Below are 21,856 nucleotides of genomic sequence, written 5' to 3' on the forward strand. Positions count from 1 at the left end.
CCATCATGTCAAAAGCTATGTCATACACACATCATATCAACAGCCATTTTGTACACACATCATGGACATAACATCATCATACCTAACATCGTCGCTCATAGGTTCATCCAATTTAAGACAAAGCATTCAAACAACACGAAGCAACGAACATAGAGTTGACAACACTCGACGATCTAACTATCGGTGTCGGAGCCGGATTCGCCGGTGTGGGGGTAGTGCACACGGCAGCGGTGTCGTCGAACACCTTGACGATCATCTCGCCGTCCCCCTCGTACAGGAAGGTGAGGCGCGGCCGGGCTCGAGGTGGAGGTCACGGGCGAACTTGTCCCACCCCGTGTGCGGGTACATCTTGCCCTGCCCGTCGAACAGGACCTCCACGGACCGGCGGCAGAAGTTGCGGCTAGCCTCCCGTAGCTGCAAGTGCGCCGGCTCGTGGCCGTCGACGAACTCGGCGAACTTGTCCCAGAGCCGCTTGATGCCGAGTGGGTCGTTGTCGATGCGGAGGAGGAACTCGAAGCGGCGTTCCTCATGCGAAGACGAGGAGGATGCGGTGACGGTGACCGTGGGGCCCTTGCTGCTCCACCGCGGCGGCCCCTTCCCCGGCCCGGGGGCGCCAGACCGGCGGCCCCTTCCCCGTCCACCGGGACCGGCCATCCTACATGTTTACATTTTTGAACCATATTACGATCCATTCCACTAACAAATATGAGTTACTCCATCACAAATACTAGGCATACATGTGGGTTCATACACATACATACACATACATACATAGAGTTCATACACATACATGTGAAATTTCATATGTAGATTTCTACAAATCTATGGTTCAAACACATGCATACATGAGGCTACCATCTCCAACACAAACAATACAATATAGAGTGCACAAAAGAAAAAAAAACATGTGTAGGGTTCATGTCCAAATCTAGCCCGATCTATGAAATTAGTGGATGAATGGAGAAGATTTGAAGGAGATTACCTTGACAAATGGATGGGGAACGATCTCCACGGACAGATCTGGTGATTTGGTCGTGGATTTTGTGGGGGGAAAGGGGGGGAGAGAGAGGACCCGCCGGCCACCTACTGTTCTTCACGGGAAGAAGAGAGGAGAAAGAAGATGGTCGGGCTGGGCGGGCGCGCGCGGCCAAAACTTAAGTGAATGTGTGGCGCCCTTGCCACGGGCGCCACACTTTCAAAGTGTGGCGCCGGCGAGAGCGGCGCCACTCCTGCTGCCACGTCGGATCGGGGTAACCAGCTCAGCGTCGACGGGCCACGTCGGATGGGTGTGTGGCGCCAGGGCCAGGGGCGCCACATGGGCATGTGTGGCGCCCGTGAGGAGGGCGCCACACAAAAGGGTTAGATCCGTGAAATAGTTTCGCTGGAGGGTCAGTCTGTGCTATAGTTTGACAAAAGGGTTATTTTTGTGCAAATCGCCCCCAGCCCCACGCCGTCGGCCACGCGAAAAGGATACGCCCACGCGTCCACGTCCACGCAACCTCCACCCGGACCCGCACGTCAGCGCGCTCGGGCCCGCGTGTCAGCGAGAGCGCGGGGTCATAAGGCGGGAGCGTGCTGCTGGGGGCTGGGCAGTTGGGAGTCTCGCGGAGGTGGGGAGAGGAGAGGAGGCGTGAGCACCAGGAAAAGCGGGGGCCGAGCGACGATAGGTTTCGATCTCTCTCCAGCTTGCGGGATCGCGGACCCAATTCGATTCCGCCGCCACCGCCCAGATCGATCGATTCGTGCCTTCGCTTCCCCCTTCGGTAGATTCCTGGTGGGGATTTTTTCCTCTTGTTGTTGAGCCGATTTTTTCCCGATCGGATCGGAGCGGATCGAGTCCGGAGATGCGAATCGAGGAGTTTCGCTGCGGTTCCGGCGGCGGCGGTGGGGGTGGAGGTGGAGCGGAGCTGCAGCTGCGCCGGGGTGACGGCTGGGAGCTGAAGCTGCGTGCCGAGGATGCCACGGTGGAAGGGGAGGGAGAGGAGGAGGGCGCCGCTAGGGCGATCGTGCGCGCGGCTTTCGACGCCAAGCGCGCGGCGGTGGGCGTCGGCGCAAGGATGCTCTTCTACCCCACGCTCGCCTACAACGTCGTCAGGAACCAGTTCGAGCCTCACTTCCACTGGTGGGATCAGGTCGACGAGGTGGGCGACTTTTTCACCTCCTTTGATTTCCGTTCCTTTAGATCAGAAGATCTCCTCACTTATCTATCTTGTGTTGATTGTTGCTCCTTTTGCGTTCATGGTGTGTCGCTAGGGGATTCGCGCTGTAATGTAGCTTCAAGTAGCGGCTACCGTCCCTTTTTTGTGTTCTTCAGGGCCAGGTCTCTCAACCGTAGAGTAGCGTGTAATCCGTTCATTTAGCTGCTGATACGTCTGAGAATATATGTTTTAATTATGATCGAGAACCCAGTGCAGCTTGGGTGGTTGGTGTGCTGGTTTTACCCCCAGCCCACTAGGATCATACCGTAGGTTTGATGTCTTGCATGGTTTGCCCCATCGATGGTGAGGCACCAACGCCAAATTCGTCAAAACTGAAGCTCTGTGGCTCCAGTCTAGGTTTAGTGTGAGCGTCTGCGTTTTACCTGGTGGTTAGTTTGTTTATTCTGGTTTTGGGGTCATGTCTTTTCTGCAATTTAGCCACTTTTGCTTCAGGGTTAGTTTTAATTAGTTTAGGATCACAAGTATCTATGTTCTAACAACTGTTCGCAATTTCTTGTCGGATCAGCATGTGCTGCTGGGTGCGGTTCCGTTTCCAAGCGATGTTCTGCGGCTACAGAAGCTTGGAGTTTGCGGTGTCGTCACGCTAAATGAGTCGTATGAGAGGCTCGTTCCCAAGCCATTGTATGAGGTAATTGCCAAATCATGTATAGTATTTCACTGCTCAAGTACTCATGGGTATTGTATCTTGCAGCTTTGTTTGCGAATTCGTTATAGCATGTGCGGCACTAGCATATTTAGTAGGTGGATCGTCTGATGAGATTGTGTAGGTGTAAACTAGATTGTTTGAAATGGTGAAACCAGGCATCTGCTGGTGATCTGAAGGATCAGTCCTGGAAGACACTAATGTGATTGCTGCTGAACATGTTTGACATCTTGGTATCCATAGGCATAGGCCCTTGGGCGCCATGACCCCGTCCTTGTGTCCTCTCCTAGGCTCTAAGCAGTTATTGCCCCATCGCTTCATTTGGCTCAGGGTGCTTCAGTTGCTTCTTTTTTACTTTTTACATGTCACACTCACACTACGCCATTGTTGTTGTTGTTGTTCTTGGTGTACACCAATGAGATCCCAAATTTTAGCAGTGCTTGAAGAGATCATCTTAGGGTTGACTTTGCTATGCATGCTGAACGATGTGCTGCTGTTATGGTAGCAAGAGTGTCAGTGCAACATAGTTGCTTATTTGATATTGATGAGCTGATATGCTCCTGATGGATGATACTGTTTGTATTGAGAAACTACTAACTTAAGAAAGATTTATGTCGCGCATCTCTGTTTCTTGCTGAGTTGCAGTGTTAAATCAAGTAGCAGTGACCCTTTTCGCAGTCATTACCTTTGCTATTGTATGGAACTGCAAGTACCACAAGTTAATGATCTTCTTGATTTTAGGCTCATGGGATTGAAAACCTGGTGCTACCAACTCGCGACTACCTTTATGCGCCTTCATTAGACAACCTATGCAAGGCTGTTGACTTCATCCACAGTAAGCACCTACTCAAAGTATATCCTGTAAGCAAACAATATGAAATTCTAGTGTATTAATTGATTGAGATTCTCCTTGTGGGAGCCGATTCTGCAACTTTTGCTGTGGTACCTTATGCTTCATTTCGCTTTGTTGTTTCAAATAAGCTGACTTGCACCATGTTTCTTAATTAGAGCCTAGCTGTTGTTGCAGGGTTTTGCGTACTGTTTCATGCTGTCTTCTTTTTCCTGAAAATGCATGGCTAAATATGGCATGAACAAATATACTTGTTAAGTAGTTTTTGTTTCGACGCCCTAAGTTCTGTAGACATCCTCTTGTAGTTTGTCTTGAATTGTCATGTTTAGCAGGCTTGGTTTGTGAAGAGCTTCAACATTATCCTCTTGTAGTTTGTCTTGAATTGTCATGTTTAGCAGGCTTGGTTTGTGAAGAGCTTCAACATTACTTCCATACAACCTCTTTCCTTTTTTCTGCTGTTACTTTCCTGCCAACGATGGTGATTTGGCACATGGATTTATGTCTTGCTTTAATTTTTTGAAGGAAATGCTTCATGTGGTAAACTGACTTATGTTCACTGCAAAGCTGGACGGGGACGTAGCACCACAGTTGTGCTTTGCTACTTGGTATGTCAGACTATTGACGTACTACTAAATGTTCTCTTCACTTGAATAATCTGAATAAGTTTAAAGTGACATTTACTTTGTTCTTGTAGGTTCAGTACAAGCAAATGACACCTGCTGGAGCTTTTGAACATGTACGGTCATGCAGGCCAAGGGTTTTATTGGCTTCAGCACAATGGAAAGTAAGTTGCAAAACTGTCATATGATCTCAGCACACAATACTAACATTTTCCTCAGGATTCCGAAGCTGTATAGCTGGACCGATGAAATATATGCCTTAGTTGTGATATATGAAACAATGGACGTAGGGTACTTTGGACAGATCTAGGGTTTCTTTGGTTTTAGCACAAGTGTCTGCCCTACCAAATATTTGGCTAGTCAAACTATTGGTTGAGCTTTTTCTTGCCCATGAGTTAGCCAACATTGACAAAAAAAAAGAGAGCTAAAGTTGCCAGCAAACATCAACATGCCAACTGTAATTTTTTTTATAGAAAATAAAAATGAGAGGGAAACCCCAACTGTGTATATTGTAGATATAAGGAAAGAAGTTGCTCCAAGGGCAAAAGCACAGGGCACTACAGGAAATATCGAATTAGTTAATCTGGCCAAATCCCTGGCGGGGTCTTATTTTATCTTCTACTTGTTGGATAAGCAGGGTAAATATCTTATGTGGATTTTTTTTTTTAAATGGAGGTTGTAGTGATTCGATCATTATCTCCCTAGTTTACACTAAAGAATTTCTGCCCTCCATCGAATGTTTATGCACTGATGGAATTATGTTACTAGTGTGTGACATGAAGGATTGCATTCTGTTTTTTACGGGTAAGCTCTTACAGTCAACAAAAAGTAAAATAGTTGTATCATCTTGTAGGCTGTCCAGGAATTCTACCAGCTAAGAGTGAAGAAAACTGTTAAGCCCAGTTGCATGGACAAACCAATCATCAAGTCCCCGTCTCCAGTGTTTCTTGGCACGGGCAACCTCATCACTTTTGATGAGAAGACATTTGTGATGGTCTCAGAATCAGACCTAGAAGGGTATAATGCGGATACCTTGGCAGTTAACATGGGCAGTGACTTGTGGGAAATAAGCTTAGTATACCGCGTGCAGTTTGCCAGCCAGGCAGCATTTGCAGGGTTTTCATACCTGTGGTTGCAGTGCCGTGCCCAGAAGGACAAGGAGGCACTTGCCGAGAGCATGGGGAGTGAGAGCTGCTCTCTTGAGGCGGAGCAGCCTGCCAATGGTCACCCCTGTCTACTTCAAGGTGTGGTGGTTAATCCATGAATCGTCCTGAGCGACCTGGTGTCTTTTTGTCTTGCACCCGTACATATGAAAGAGAAGGAGATGCAGTGTGAAGCCTCTACTCCAGTCTGCAGCAACCAAGGAGTGCAGTTGCTCGAGTCTGTACATATGTGTTGTAATAAGTTGACTGCTACGTGTACAAAGGTAAATGGAAACCGCCTCAAATTGCTAACCTTACTTGCGAAATCTGTATATATATGTACTACTACTTTCTTACACCGTGTTAGCAATGTCTTCCGAGTTTTCTCCGTTTTTGCTGATTCTGTCCTGCATTTCAAATGGAAAAGATGCGATCATATTCGGTTTGAAATCTGGATCAGATCCAGTATGAAGTTCTGACTTTCTGGTGAACTAAACGTGTAAAGAGTTCACCCTACAGTGCAACTGAATCGCTCCATGCTTCCATCCCTCAAAACTACTTAAAAAGTCACCTCTTGTTAAATACTAGATGTTTTTGTCCATAGGGCTTCTAATGCTCCCTTCTTCCGAAAAAGGACTGCGAGGCGAGCGTTCTTTGTATGAATTAAATGCAACTCTATCAAATTCTGTATTTCGCGAACTGTAAAAACTAGAGTACAAGCCACGGTAAACGCGAATTCTGCGCTGGCACAGGCTGCGGTTAATCAGATCTCTTATACTAATCCGTAAAACAGAATATTCCAAAAGATACACCTGTGAGTTTTTTTTTTTCTTACGCCCCCTCCCCGAGGCAAGCTCCACCCCGGCCGTGCCCCGATGAGCTCCACCCCGGCCATGTCCTCCCTGCCCTGCCTCGACCTGGTCGCGCCCACCTAGCTTCGGCCATTTTCAGTGGATTCTAGTGAGTTTCGGGCAAATTCCAGCGAATTCCGCTGCGGAATTGTGGCGACACGTCTGCTCCGATGAGATTTGACCAGTTTATAAGGGCTATGGATTTCACTCGGGTTTGGCCTCCGAAACCTCATATACACGGGTCGCGGGCGTAGGTTCTCAGTGCCCTGTAAAAAAATTTAAAGATCTGATCTGGGACATTTTCGACCAAAACTGTAAACGTCCGGAAATTTACGGGGTTACGGGATCTGCTAGAGTTACTCTTATACTTGGACGCCTGATCGATTGGATACCGCAAGATAAAAAAGGTCAGCTCCTCCAAAGCAACATTACGGGAGAAAGAGACTCTACATTATCTTCCAAAGCAACATATATTAGGACGAGTGCTTTGCATGAGCTAGTGTTCTCTCGCCAACAAGATTAACAAAACAGCTTGCCGGCATCTCTTATACTTCGACCGGCCGATGGCATACCCAGGGCTGATTGGATACCGCGAGATGCAAAAGGTCAGCTCCTTCCAAAGCAACACCAGGGAAAAAATAGCCTCCACATTATCTTGGGCTGAAAGGACACCACATTATCATTTTTCTAGTTGTCAAAGATCACATCTCCCAATCCCGAGAAAGGCGGCTGCTATCTCATGATCCTTGCCGCTATTTGTTTACTTCTCATCCCCACCTTTCGCTGCGAGCTTGTCGACGACCTTCCACCGGCAATGGTGGTGGGGGGCGCCACGGCGCCAGCGACGGTGAAAAGGCCATGTAAAGTTAAGCAACAGCAACAACAACAGAGCTCAGTTGGGAGCCACGATTGTGTGCATCTTCACAAAGGAGCTCAATGATTTGGACCACTCGTCACCCTAGCCAGATATCCACATATCCTATCTTTGATAAGATCACAACACCAATTTCCCATCCTTCGTTTTCCTCCGACCCTGCTGTAGGCGTAGACTATGCTTTCAGGAGAGCATGTATACATGATGTGATATCTCATCTGCAGAATCCACACCACTGTTTCACCGTTTTCGTTTTCGATCTTCTTGGTTTCCATGAGAATGGACGCTTCTCAATTCTCAACGGATCGAGCTAGCAAGGTTCATGTACAGCAAGCATGATATGACAACAACGATGTCATTTATGCCTTTTAGTTTGTCCAGTTGCTTCTGTTCACCTCCCTCTGATAGTATCACAGACGATAGGAGACCAGAAGGATGGCATGTTCATAACACGCACGATTGATGTTGTTTCGGACGATTTGTCGTGCTGCGATGGACTCTCAGTGGTCCAATTATTGAAGCATTGGAAGCTCAGAGCCACACAGGCAAGAAGCCCGTCCTGTCATCGCTGCCTCCTCAGATGGCAACAAGAAACCAACCCTAGCCCACTTGCGTGATCCATGAACACCACGATAGGGACCCTTTTGATCTCGATTTCTTAGATCATTTCTCCATGCAAGCACCGAATTAAATTCATTCATTTCTTGGAATAGTAGCACATTACAAACAAATTCTACTACAGCTGCTTACTACATATCTGAATCCTTTTCACCAACTTATAGAAGAGCGAAGACGCAAGCAAATTCTTATGTATTTTATACTCAATATAAATAAACTAGCTGAAGAGCTACCGCACGATCATCGATGGACACAAAGTTAGCATGACAACGAGAACACCGGATAGCTGATGGAGCTGGCACGGGTTCCTGCCGTTGGCCATGTCCGGCAGCTGGAGATCGTCAGATCACAGCGCCTTGATACCGCCGATGGTGCTGCGATGAGGAGGCGCGATGCTCAGCTCCAGGATGCTGGCGGATGAAGCCATCGCCAGCTCCAGCCCGGAGGCGGCCATGGCGGCGAGCGACATACCGGCGGAAAACTTTGATCGTTTCATCACATGGTTAGTTAGTTCATCAACCTGCAATATGTGGGTATAAGGCTTTGGTCGCACTGTTGTTACATCTGAAGCAGTTACCAGATGTAAAGGTGCTGATTAGTTTTACCTGCATGTTGTTGCCCCTGGTGAATCCAGCATAACTTGGTACCTGAGATGAGGTTCAGAGTTCAGTGTTCTGATGAAGGCTAATTCTAGCTGAACCTTGTGGCAGGAAACAAAACGAACATAAAGTAGACGAGTTATACATGAACGTCGCCACGGTCGGTATGGAGTATCTCCTCAGCAGGAGCAGGCTTGGTTCCAATACTGTGAGGACTTGGCAGCTGAAACCAAATTAAATTCAGCAGAGTGCGTTAGCTGCAAGGTCCGATGGATGGTTGTAATAGTTGGTGTGAAACTGTGAGTCACTGAGTTGATTGGACTGGATCAGAGTAGATATGCACCTGATCATCGTAGCTGTGGCCCGCGACGATGCCGACGTCGAAGAGGCTGGCCCGGCGCTTCTTCTTGCCGGGGTTGGTCTGCCGGAGGAAGTACTTCTGAGCGTGGCTGGCCACCTGCGTGGCCGTCCTGGTGGTGACGAAGTTCTTGGAGATGCCTCTCCAGTCCCCTTTGCCCAGCTGCTTCAGACCGTCCAGGAACTTCCTGTGCTCCTCCTCGGTCCAGGGAATCCCTAAAGAGCATAATTGATCGAATCTCTCAGTCAGCCATTTGCTGCAGGATTCATGGTAGCAGGAAAAGAAAGTGACATGAACCGACTAATTAAATGTTATTGAGGCGTGTGGATCGTAAGATTCATCAACCACTCCACTTGGCTGGTACAGAAAAGGTTATCCTAGATTTAGCTCGGTTCTTGATTGATGAATCCAGGTCAGAAATTTCCAGTCACGAAGTCGGAATTAACTAAGAAATCAGATTATGCCCAACAACCTCAATAATTGCACTAATTAAGTTTCAGGGGCTAAATTAATCAGTAAATCACAGTGATTGGCACATGAATGAATGAATAGAACAGTAGAGTTGTACTACTATACAGGAGAGGGAGAACAGACCGTGCGTTTGTGATCTGAATAGAGAGGCCAGCTTACCTTTCTTCCGTTCGTGCGCCTTGCGGCGGCGACGCTTGAGCTGCGGCGTGGACCCGTGCCCCTCGTCGTCGGAGGCGTAGCCCTTGTCGTTGCTGGCCTCACCGGGCAGCAGCAGCGGGGCGATGGAGGTGAGGTTAGGCATGCTGGTGCTCTTCTTGAGCTCCATGAACCGCTCTTCATCCTCTTCCTCTGCCGCCGCTGCCTCGCCGTGGACCTCGACGCCGAACAGCCTGAAGACCACTGCCTTCTTCTCGGCCACCTCCTCCATTCCCGGCTCCTGGTCGAGCTGCGCGTTGCGAGGTCGCTGTCGCTGATGGAGGATTTCGGATCACGGTGCCGGTGGCGGTACCTTGTTGGAAGTGGATTGGACGTTGGATGTTTTGGAGGCTACTGCAGGAGCATGGAGGGAGGAGCAGAGGAGACTCTCCTTCCTCTGGCACGGTGGGTGGGTGGCTTTGTCCTCTCCTCACTGCCTACTTGCCGGCAGTTGCTACCGTCTCCCTCCCTCCTCCATTTATAAGGCTGGTGCCAACGCGGGCGGCAGCCGGGGCGCTACCGCCCGGGGCGGGGCGGGAGAGGGGCTGGAGGCGGGCGGGACGGGAGGGAGGGGCGCCGGCGGGGCGCCGGCGGTAGCGCCCGCTCCCGCCGGCTGGCGCCGCGTTGGCGGCGGGAGGGAGGCGGGAGAGGGGCGGGAGGCGGGGCGGCGCGATGGCGACGCGGGCGGGAGAGGGGCGGGAGGCGGGGCGGGAGGTAGAAGAAGAGACCTGGTCGGTTTTTTTTCTTTTTTTCTTTTTTTCTTTCCTTCTTTTATTCTTTAAATGTCAGTTTTTATTTTATTTTCTTTCCTTCTTTTATTTTCTTTCCTTTTTTTACTCTTTCAGTTCAAAATACAAACACAAGTACACACTTGTCATATAGGCTATTTAGAAAAACAAGAAACATAATTTGTATTTTTATTAATTATTATGTAATCGGTAACATTTTTAGTTGAATAATTTCTTGCATTATTTTGAATGTCTAAACAAAATCGAGTGAAATAACTTAATGTGGAAAAGAAATGGTGATGTGGAGGAGAGAGAAGTGAGAGTGGGGACTATAGCCCATGCATTGGTACCGTGTGGTGAGAGTGGGGTGAGAGTGGGGTGAGAGTGGGCCAAAAGCTGACGTGGCGGGGCGGGAGCGGGGCGGTGCGTTGGCACCAGCCTAAGCTAGCCCGGCCTTTATCTTTCCTTTTTTTTTTTTCTTTATCTTATCTCTAATTTTGCTCAGGAGTGGGTTTCCAAGAAACATTTGTTTGCACGAGTGAGTTTCTAAGAAACACTTTGCTTACAGTTGTGGTTATGCAAAATAACCTTTTTAGTTAATGTTAGGCATGTGAGTTTCTAAAAAAAAGAGAAGAACCAACAATTGGTTGTTTGGTAGAAGAATAATTGCATCCAAGCCTATCAGGTCAAACCTATGTTTGAAGTTTTATTCCGATAAAGTGGATTATTCTTTAGTGAGAGAAAATGTTTCGGTCGATGTGAAGGTGCATGTGAATCACCACGAGAGAAAACATTTCTTTTCAACTGTGGCGTAGAAAATAAAGTTGAACATGTGGATAAAACAATTATTGTTTGTTTTTTGTAGTGTATAAAGTAAGTTATCTTAAATACCAATTTTACATATATGTAAGAAAATATCTATATATTCCCATGGATTTTATTAATTTTAGTAATTTTAAGTATGTTTATATTTATTTCAAAAATACCGGGCTCCATGGATCTAGGTGTTGAGATATATATTGTTGAGATATATAAGTGGATTGCCTAGCCCTTTCCATCAGTTCGGACTTTTGGTTGCGTTGGCTAATGCATGAAGCTTAACATGGTATCAAAGCCCAGGGTCTCGAGTTCGAGTCCTGGTTCTCGCAATATTTACCCACCCCTATGTCCGCCGCGTATACGATCATTCATACGTGTGCTATTCTGCTTTCCACGTGTTGGCCTCCTCTTCTCTTCTTCCGGTCACAGTGAGGAGGGGTGTTGAGATATATATTGTTGAGATATATAAATGGATTGCCTAGCCCTTTCCATCAGTTCGGACTTTTGGTTGCGTTGGCTAGTGCACGAAGCTTAACACTAGAATCCATATTGATGCCCCCATGTTTAGTACCCTAGGTTGTTATTTATTTCTAATACATGAGTAAACTCAATGTTCTGCTTTGTAAACCGCTTAGTACCAAACGCCTCCAAAGTCCTCATTGTCTTCCTCCTGTCTCATTGCTCCATCGCCGCCATTTTCCAACCTCTCCCTATCTTTTTATTGTTTTTTCATTGTTTTCTAATAGCCACCTCCTATTGTTCCTCCGTCTTTCCACATGTTATTTTTCTGCCCTATTTGTTACTAGATTTGGTGGCGTGTGTCTCTATAAAGCCTTTCTGTAAGCGCTCAAAGATGAAGGAAAGAGTGCCAACACCCTAGAGGTTAGTTGGGACTCCCCTTCCTTCCCTCACTCCTCCCTTCTGTTCTTCCCACCACTCACATCTTCCTCTATCAGATTACAGTTCAAAGTTTGGTCCTAGATCGAGGGGTGGAACATTGGAGGCATCTTTGATTCACAGGATTCTCAAACACATGAACATGAAAAATGCGGGATTAGAGTATCATGCCCAGTTGAATCCTACATGATTGGAAAGCTACATGAATTTGCGTCAAAGAGATTTCGACATCATAGGAAAACACACATAAAATGTAATAAGATGTTTGGCTGGATGGAAGTTTTCCTTGAAATATAATGTAATGCAATACTTGGATGATGCCTAAGAATTCCAACCTTACAAATAAAAAGTGTATAGGGAAAAATCATAATGCCATTGCTAATACTCATCCAGAGGAGAACAAGTCGAGTTCAGTCAAGTCCTTGACCATTGGATTAGTGTTGTCATTCATGTTGGTCGTAGAGTTGTATATGTGTTGCAACAAAGCTTTTTCAGTTAGGCATGGTTTGCAAGTTGCAACCAAGAAAAATTACATGTGAATCAAGTTAGAGCTCGGTCACGTCCTCAGCAATTGGATTTGTGTCGTGATCATACTGACGGGAGTTGCACATGGATTGCAACCGATTTTTCAAAAGTTGAACACGGATTGCTACTGGCAGATAATTAATCTAGATGACAATTAGTCGTCCCAATTCAAAAGATTAGGTATTATAAGTATATCATGCATTTCATGCATGCAAAAAAGCTGATGATTCACTGCAATTTATTATTAGAGAAGTTATAGTGGTATCATAAATAGATACCGTAATATAGCATGTAAAAATAGAAAAATAAATTCAAAGAGATCTAGTACTACACATATTTGCATTGACATATTGGGTACCAAAAATTAATAAATGTAAAGAGGCTATTTTTTTATTACGGGAATATATTAATATCTGAAGATACCAAATACATTCAGCCTAGCCTCTCCAACAACGCAATACCCTAATGGTAGTACGGAGACACACAACGAAAAAAGAGAAAAGGAATCTAAAAAATAAAAGTCCCGCTACAGAATTCCATCCCTAGGAACAATAATACATCCTCCACCAAGACAACACCTGAACTTCAGACTCTCAAAAAGCGACGCCTCTAAGAAGGGAACAGTGCACAAGCACCGTCGTTGCCCGATAAAAGATCTTCGGTTTCACCCTGAAGATAGTCCCCGCTTTCAAAATAATGTCTTCAACAAGGATATTGCCAAGCACAACCAATTAAGATCAGATCTTGGATTTTCACCCTGAAAGGTAAGACTCTGAACTTCACATGTGCTGCCGCCCCTACTTGCATACTGTTGTTGTGAAGCCGAAGCCTAGAATACCAAGCAAGTGTCTCAACAACGCATAGACTTAAACCTCCATTGCTAGTCCTCCAATCCGTGTCTTCATGATATTCTCCGCCTCTGGCTTCACCATGGACCAAAATGGCACCTGGTGACACGATAGAACAGAGCTTCGCGCCGCTCCCTCCAGAACCAAATGGTTGGAATAAAATCATGTGTGTGCATGAGCGAATATCACCCGATCTAGCAAACTCCATGCAATAGGTGCACTGTTACATTCATCGGCGGAGCCTTCCGGAAGTCAACACTTCAGCCAGATCTAGAAGGACAAGCCTCAAGCAGGTCTTCATCTTCGCACACGAGAAACCCAAGAACCGCCACCTTTATTCAGGTCGGGCCTCAACGCCGCCGACCTTCCCGGGCTGGCCAAGGCAATGCCGGCGATACCAAGCGTAGATCAAAGTCCGAAGACAAGCCCACGCCTATGCAACGCAGCAGCCCAATAGCCGGCCCTCCATCGTCGACAACCGACACCGCAAAGACGGCAATGAGAAACCTACCTAGGGTTTGCACCCAATCGGCCCGTCCCAACCCGCACCTCCGTTACCGGCATGGCGCCGCCGGAGGCAACCACCACCGGTTGCTGGGTCGCGACACCGCCCGCCCAAGGCCGGAGGCCCGCACGCACGCTGGTGCATCACCGCACCCCGCCCAGATCCGCTGCAAAGGAATCTAAAGAAGACGCGAAGAGATGCCCGACCGCCGCCGTCGGCCGCCCGGGCTCTACCGGGCAGCTTCATCGGGCGGCGCGTGTGGGAGGAAGCGCACTCGGCGGCGCTAGGGTTGGGAAGGAGATCACCCCCGAGTCACCCTTGGCGAGAGCAACGGGGTCTGTTTTCTTGCGTGCCTAACTGCTTTCTCGCCATATAAAGAGACTATGACTATGTGATATATGCATTGTAAAAGTAGTACTATCATATATTAATATCATCTGCTGTCCAGTGTGACTAAAATTCCCATTTTTCTGTGGAACTCCTTTGAATCGCATGCCCTTGGTAAGCTAAGGTACATGTTCCCTTATTTACTTCAGTTCGCTTTTGAACCGTATGGTCTGTCATATCTGAATCGAACGGCTCCACCACCGTATGGCTTCCTTTGTAGATGAGGATGGGCCCACACGTGCAGCGTGTGTCGCAGGAACTCAGCAGAAATAATACGGATCATATATAGGGCTCGCTTCCCACATGTGCATTTGCGTACTCCCGGCATTCAATGCAATGGCATGGTTGACCTGACGGAGAGAAGCGCGCTGATGGCCTCGAAGGAAGATTCTATCCTTTGTCCTTTATTGAGTGGATCGAGGTCTTCACGGTTTACTCTAGGAGCAGCTTCCTTGGATCATTCATCAACGTGCACGGCAAATGAAAAAAAGGTTGTAACAGTAGTACAACTAGGCGTGAGGATATTGTGGCACCCGACCTCCAGTGAGTTTGGCTTTTGAAAATTTTGAAAACCGCCATCCAGAGATATTTTTCCCATGATCTTGTACATATGTTCTGTGTACTACTCCCTCCGGTTCATACTAGTTGAAGCTAATATAGATATATTTAAACACATTTTAGTTGTAGATACATCTATTTTAGTATCAAGTAATATGGATCGGAGGGAGTACTTAAGTTTCAGTTTAAAAAGCAATTAGGCTACAAACGTTGTACTCCTTGCATACTGGTGGGTAATTATGTACTTCGAGAAACAAGTTTTGACTATAAATTTGGTCAACAAAATATGAGATATGTGCCACAAAAATTATACCATTTGATTTGTATTCAAAAAGTGTTTCCAATAATCTATTTTTATGATATATATATATATATATATATATATATATATAATTTATTTACCAAATTACTAGAATCAACTTTTTTTTCTCGAAATGCATAATTGTCCTGTAAATCGGTATGGAGGAAGTATAAAGGAATTAAAAAACCCTTATTTGGTCCTGAAATTTGTCTTTTTGTATAGCCTAAAATATGACATCTTTTTTAGCAAAACTTGTGGGGTATGTGTTTATTATTAAACTGTATTTTTTTCATCAGATCGATCTTTTGCAATAGTTGATTAGTGCATGAAGCTTAACATGGTAACAAGGGATCTAAAGTTCGAGTCCTATTTTCACATTTATTCTATAAATTGTTGTTATCCCCCTTCTGTCTATGTACTGGCCTCTAGAGCAATGCGCGTCTGTTTACAAGTGTTGACTTGTCTTCGCGTCACACGTGAGGGGGGTGTTAAACTGTATAAGTGGATTGTCTAGCTCTTTCCATCAGATCGATCTTTTAAAATAGTTGGTTAGTGCATGAAGCTTGACATTTATGTACTCCCTCTGTTCACCAAAGTTAGACCGTTTAGATTTTTGTAGATTCACTTATTTTGGTTCGCATCTAGTCTACTTTAACGTGCAGATTCACTCATTTAAACCCGTACCTAGTTTATTTTGAAATATCTATAAAATATCTTTTATTTTCAGTTTATTTTATGCCTAAAAATACATTTTTTGAATTTTTAAAAAGCGAGAACACTATGCCCATGACTAGCAGTTTCCTTTGGTAATATGATTATTTTAAAATAAATAATTCGAAATTTTAAATGAGTATTACCAAAAAATGTTTCCATGGGCGAGCTACACCTAAATTAATTTTGCCAAATTTAAACAAGCAAGTGCTCTTTTTTTAATAATCAATACCACATATATTTAGAGTAGCATATAGTACATTGTGATATACATGAGTTGTCTTCGTCGATTACAAAATAATAAAGCCTAAAAGAAAGTAGCAAATCTTCGAGGTCTTTAAAATGTTTTTCTTTCATAACATAGTCGTGTACATGTAGATATCAATGGATGTTCTCCCATAATTTTATGAGCCGCAATATCAAGGCTACGTGCATGCGTTCAACCATAAAAGTAATAAACCAACATCGGTAGTAGTACCATCACCAATATTTCAGAAAACAATAACCAAATTGCCTTGTCAACATCGTCGGGAAGACGATTAAATGAACCACCATTATTCTGGGAAAAGTTTGTGAGGATCATCCTCCTCTTGACAACCTTGACAGAAATTTCAAAACCGATCTCGCGAAGCAAGATCTTAAAGGTTGTACCTGTGAAATTTAATCTTTTAACACCGTCATCTACATTGGGAAGAAGATTTATTTGTCGAGCGAAGAAACAAAAATTAGTTATTAATATAGACGATGCCATCTCTATTAACATGAAAGCGAAAATGAAAACAACTATAAAAACCATAGCTTAAGAGAAGGGGGCCGTGCATATATGCGTTTGATATATACGAGCATATACTACCCCGGAGCAGTGACCAGAGCCCGCGCTATGTAGGAAGACGAACCCTGTCTTGAATTACGCACGTAATTGCAAGTCTGGTGGTAGCGATCGAACTATGTGAGGATGCCGTGACGGATACGCGGGAAACCATTCGCGTACGTCCGGGCAATTTCCCCGTCCTTTACTTGCGTACGGCTGCCGTGTGCAGTCGCATCGGCCAACCGGATCGCCCCTACGCGGCTTGACCTTGAACTGATGGCCGTACGCCCCGGCGTGCTTGCGAATAAGGGCAAACTCCAAATCAACTCTCATTCAATCAATGCTACATATATTTATACTACGGAATAATACACGAAGCAGTCTACAACAATTATAAAATAAAATCTAAAGAAAACATGTAAATTTTCTAGATCTTCAAACTCTTTCTTCTCAAGTGATATATATTTGTATTTTTCTGAAGGCTAACAAAGCTAGACACTAAACCATATATTTGTAAATACCAACGAGGTACTCTCATAATTTTTTTGAGCAGCAATGTCAAAACAACGTGCACGTACGTAATCATTAAAGTAGTCAATCCGCATGGGCAAGAGTACCAATACGAGAATGTCAGGAAAATAATAATCGAGCATCCTAGTCAACATCACTGGTGAGCTGAGAGTATGAATCAACACTGTCAAGGACATAGTAAATATTGCAAGGATAATCCTCTTCCCAACAACCATGAGAAAAAACCAAAATTGACCTAACGAAGCAAGATTTAAAGGTCCATACATAGAGAATTGTAATCCTCCAACACAACTGGTCCACCGCTAACTTCGGAAGGGGTCGAACGAAGTGCCAAAGATCACTTATTGTAAATGATGCCATCTCCATTGACGCGAGGAGAAAAAGAAGACATCTATCAAACCCTAACCTAGTCTAGAGAAAACACTACTTTTATTAAAAACTCAACTCATAGATTGGGTTCCACTCTTCCCGACGTCGATGAGGTTGTCCGGAGGAGGGGGAACCGATATACAGAGGAGGCTGGGAGGGAGGCGGCTAGGTTTTCTTTTGAGACATGCCTCCCTATCTTGGTTGGCTCGCGTCCATTTTTGGCCCAAGACGGCACCTAAGCAAGCAATGCGTTTTCGTGGTATATCCGTCTTGTCTCTTTTTTGGATCAAATTTAGGTCCAATTAGCATATCGAAGAACAACATCCGTGTCCACTTCGGGCCTACGTCAGTGACACCGACCACTCCACTCTCTTTCCCTACCCTGAATTTCACCTCGCTGATGTCGCACCGCTAATTCTCATGTTTCTCAGTGACTCCGCATCTGCTAGCCAGAGGAGTTCTCGGTCCTGGATCCAACTTTGTTTCCACCTTCGGCCCAACAATGGTAGTGGAAGATATGTCCATTTTCTTGGCATAGGCGATATGAATAACATGTTAGAGAGCGCACACTCATATTTGAAGTTGTGACATCACATGACCTCTGAATTTGACATGCTTTTTTGGGCATGGTAGTTTCACATAAATCATAATTACATCAACGTGCTTCGATGCTCCCTGATGTTCCCTAGGCTTGTGGAAGAAAATTCTTTGGAGGTCCACTATGTACGTACACCAATACAACAAAGGGTATATTTTATATCTAGCTAATGGTATCTATTCTCTCTGGTCTACATTTGCTAAGATAATCTCCACTTCCAAAGGTAACATAAAGACCACGTTTACTAGAGAACAAGAGAGTGTTATGAAGGATGAAAAAAAGAGTGTCGTGAAGGATGCGAGAATTTGGTGTGCTCCATACTAATTCAACTTCATTCTGATTTAGTTGAGCATACGTGGACTACCTAGGAAACCAGTAATTCTCTCATCTCGTATTTATATTTATTTGATTGTGAAATATGTTGTCTAAAATATTGTATGAACAATGTATTATTTTATTGTGTGGACCATTTTATTAATATACACATTTCCGCAATGTCCGCCCAATGGATTGAAACAGACACATTTGTGTGCGTTGGAGTTGCCCTAACTGCCACTCTTTATCTGCAATATAATGAAGAGCGGTTCGATTATGGAGTGTGGATTTTGGTAGCCTTTCAAATTCCAAAATGGTATTTTAAAGTTTCATAAATTTCCAAAAATACTATATCTTGGTAATGTTGTGTTCTATCAAAGTGTAGAAATCAACTCTAAATATTTTGCACTTATGGCTAGCAAAAATGACAAAATCCGGCAGATTTTGGGGTTTTAAAATTTTGCATTGTACACAATTTTAGATATCATATTTTGTCATTTTTGCTTAGTAAAAAATATAAGGTATATGGAGTTGATATTTTACATGTTGATAGAACACACTTCATTCTCTATATGTGTTTTTTCTTTAGAAATATTTAAAACCTTAAAATGCCTTTTTTTTTCAAAACTAGCTATGTGTATAGATCGGGCTACACTTGTGGTTTCCGTTCAGTTATTATTGCATCTCTTGGGAAAACCAAAATGTAGAGCCCAGTGTCGGATGACCTTCGGAAGTATATCTAGGGGCAATGAACTTCTTCACAAAATCTGGCAAAGCTATCGCGATATTGTATGGTGAGCGTATGTGGTTACGTAAGAATAAACGTGCGGGCGTTTCCGGTATCTTCCAGAGATGCTCTAACTACAGTTCTATGAATGATGCTTCATTATTAGAGTTCCTTTGTTCACAATGACCTCGCATTCTGGGTTTAGTCAAAGTCAAAATTTATATACTTTCATGAAGAATAGAAGAAAAAAAAATCATGATATCAAATGAATATATTTTAAAATATACTTTCTGATGATTCTAATACATTAGATTTTATATTGCATATGTTGATATTTTTTCCTAAATACTTAATCAATCTTTTTAGAATTTAACTTTGACTAAATCAAAATGTGAGGAAATTGTGTGAACGGAGTAATATCTCTGGGCAAAACAAAATGACGAGCCGAGTGTCGGATGACCTTCGGAAGCATCTACCGGCACTACTGAATTTCTTCAACAAAATCTGCCAACGCTATCGCGATATCGTATGACGAGCGTAGTGGGTTACGTAAGAATACAGTGCTTCTATACACATACCATAGGATCGATCGTTCGAGTGTACCAAGTATAGGGTAGCCTGCACACATAGCTTTCAGCCACTTGGTTGATTTGCCGATGCAGCCGCATAGGCAACTTGCAGCGCAAACGGACATGTACCACCAATCAAAATCATCGATCGATCGGTACACAGCATTGCTTGCTACGTACTGGCTAGTACGAGGATGGTTTGACTATTAGCAATCAGCCTCGACTCCACCGTCTGCGGCCTAGCATCTTCAGGACGCGATCAATCGAGAAATCAAATTAGGGGAGCTGATGCGCACTGGCTTGCTAGCTAGCTCAATCAGCCTGCAGCTCGTTAGTTTCTCCGTCATCCAGTGCGAAAATGGCAGCCCTATGCAGCTCAGTTTCGCCTCGCCTTTGTCGCCTCTCTTCTTTTAGCATGCTCGTGTGTATGGATAAACCAGGGACTGGGATAAACTAAAGGGATTAGTAGTAATCCTCCTTTTTACCGCGTACATCTAGCTAGCTGCTATAGCACACTGGATTGCTTATTTATTTACCTCTTGTTTCACAGTTCTTCTCTGCAAGCAAGACTAGACAGAGATCTGAAGGGTACACATGTCCCATTCACGCCACATGTGCAAGGTTCTTGTTTTTTACCGGCTTGAGATTGCTTGCAATGCTTGTCGTACTGTAACTCCAGCTGACTTTGAATTATAGGTAGTTAAGGGCATCTCCAACCGGGCGACCCATCCCACGCCCGCGCGTCCGGATGGGTCGAAACGGACAAAAACGCGGCCCAGCGCGCGGACCCATCCCTAAAACGGATGGCCGCGGCGTCCGGGACGACCCAAACCCGGCCCAAATCTTGGACGAGTTTGCGTGGCCGCGGACGCGAAAGGCTGGTCGCTCGCGTCCTCCCCTTGTCCGCCCTGGCCCGCCTGTCTGCCACCCAAAACACAAGGCCGTCGCACACATCTCCCCACCGCTCCGCCGCCACCCACGGACCGGCGATTTGGGAGCGCGTCGACGCCGGCCATCGTCGTCGAGACGCCGGCAAGCGGGGTGGAAGCATAGGTCGAGGTCCCGCGCTGCTATCGCCGAGTCGTAGCAGAGTCGGAGGACGCCGCCGCCGGCGCTGTTGTCCTCTCACCGTCGCGACACCTCCCGCCGGTCGCAGCTGCGCCGTTTCCGCCGGAGGTGAGCTCTCCTGCACCATCTTTCCAGACCGCAAGTCGGCTGAGACGGCCATGGCTGCAGGTCCCTAGAGAAGCATTTGGATCGCCTCCGCCTGCGAGGTGTTCGTTCAAATGCTCGAACTAAAATGTGTCCTTTTCAGATCATGGTGGACAGCGACGACGAATACTACTTCAAGAACTTCATCGACACGTCGTCAGAAGAGGAGTCCGACGACGATTTTTTCACGGATGCTGCGCTGCTCATCCACGAGCACACTGTCTCGCAAATCCCCGTGTTCCGGGGGTCGTTGCCGGGGCGCGCGGCCGCCTTGGACCGCAAAAGAGAACGCGGCCACGACCAGCTCTACAACGACTACTTCCAACCCACTCCATTGTTCGTGCCGTCCTTGTTTCGCCGTCGTTTTCGGATGACCAGGCCGCTGTTCCGCCGGATAATGGATGGCGTCAAGATCTACGACGACTACTTCTGTGCGAAAGTGGATGATTGGCAAGGTAGGCCTCTCTTCGTACCAGAAATGCACGGCAGCGATTAGGATGCTCGCATATGGCGTTGCCGGTGATTTCGTAGATGAGTACACGCGCATGAGTGAGTCAACCGGCTTGGAATCGATGTACAGGTTCTGCAGAGCAGTGATCGGTTCGTTCGGAGAACAGTACCTCCGTCAACCTAATGCAGAGGACACAGCTCGTCTGTTGTCGATCAACGCTTCCAGGGGTTTTCCTGGGATGCTTGGCAGCATAGACTGCATGCACTGGGAGTGGAAGAACTGCCCCTTTGGTTGGCAGGGGGCATACAGCGGCCATTCTGAGGGGTGCACAGTCATTCTTGAAGCTGTTGCTTCCCATGACACATGGATTTGGCACTCATTCTTCGGAATGGCTGGCTCGCACAATGACATCAATGTCTTTGCAGCGCTCTCCGGTGTTTGATAGGCTAGCGTACGGTCAGTCCCCTGATGTGGATTTTGAGATCAATGGCCACCACTACACCAAGGGGTACTACCTTGCTGATGGTATCTATCCACCTTGGGCTACACTCGTG

General features: G+C 45.8%; 2 protein-coding genes across 2 annotated transcripts; one reads left to right on the forward strand and one right to left on the reverse strand.

The window, feature by feature from the left end:
* Positions 1-1,578: 1,578 nt before the first annotated feature.
* Positions 1,579-5,830, forward strand: LOC127309776 (phosphatidylglycerophosphate phosphatase PTPMT1). Its single transcript, XM_051340508.1, has 6 exons — positions 1,579-2,141; positions 2,725-2,847; positions 3,604-3,697; positions 4,235-4,317; positions 4,407-4,496; positions 5,186-5,830. Exons 1-6 carry the CDS (start codon positions 1,845-1,847, stop codon positions 5,594-5,596), a joined length of 1,098 nt encoding a protein of 365 aa, XP_051196468.1. The 5' UTR covers positions 1,579-1,844; the 3' UTR covers positions 5,597-5,830.
* Positions 5,831-7,865: 2,035 nt separating this feature from the next.
* Positions 7,866-9,903, reverse strand: LOC127309785 (transcription factor MYBS2). The gene is made up of 5 exons (XM_051340515.2): positions 9,405-9,903; positions 8,760-8,989; positions 8,562-8,639; positions 8,423-8,464; positions 7,866-8,337 (listed from the first exon to the last, which is right to left on the reverse strand). Exons 1-5 carry the CDS (start codon positions 9,670-9,672, stop codon positions 8,164-8,166), a joined length of 792 nt encoding a protein of 263 aa, XP_051196475.1. The 5' UTR covers positions 9,673-9,903; the 3' UTR covers positions 7,866-8,163.
* Positions 9,904-21,856: the final 11,953 nt, after the last annotated feature.

This window comes from Lolium perenne, chromosome 1, assembly GCF_019359855.2.
Source record: "Lolium perenne isolate Kyuss_39 chromosome 1, Kyuss_2.0, whole genome shotgun sequence".
Classification (NCBI taxonomy): Eukaryota; Viridiplantae; Streptophyta; class Magnoliopsida; order Poales; family Poaceae; genus Lolium; species Lolium perenne.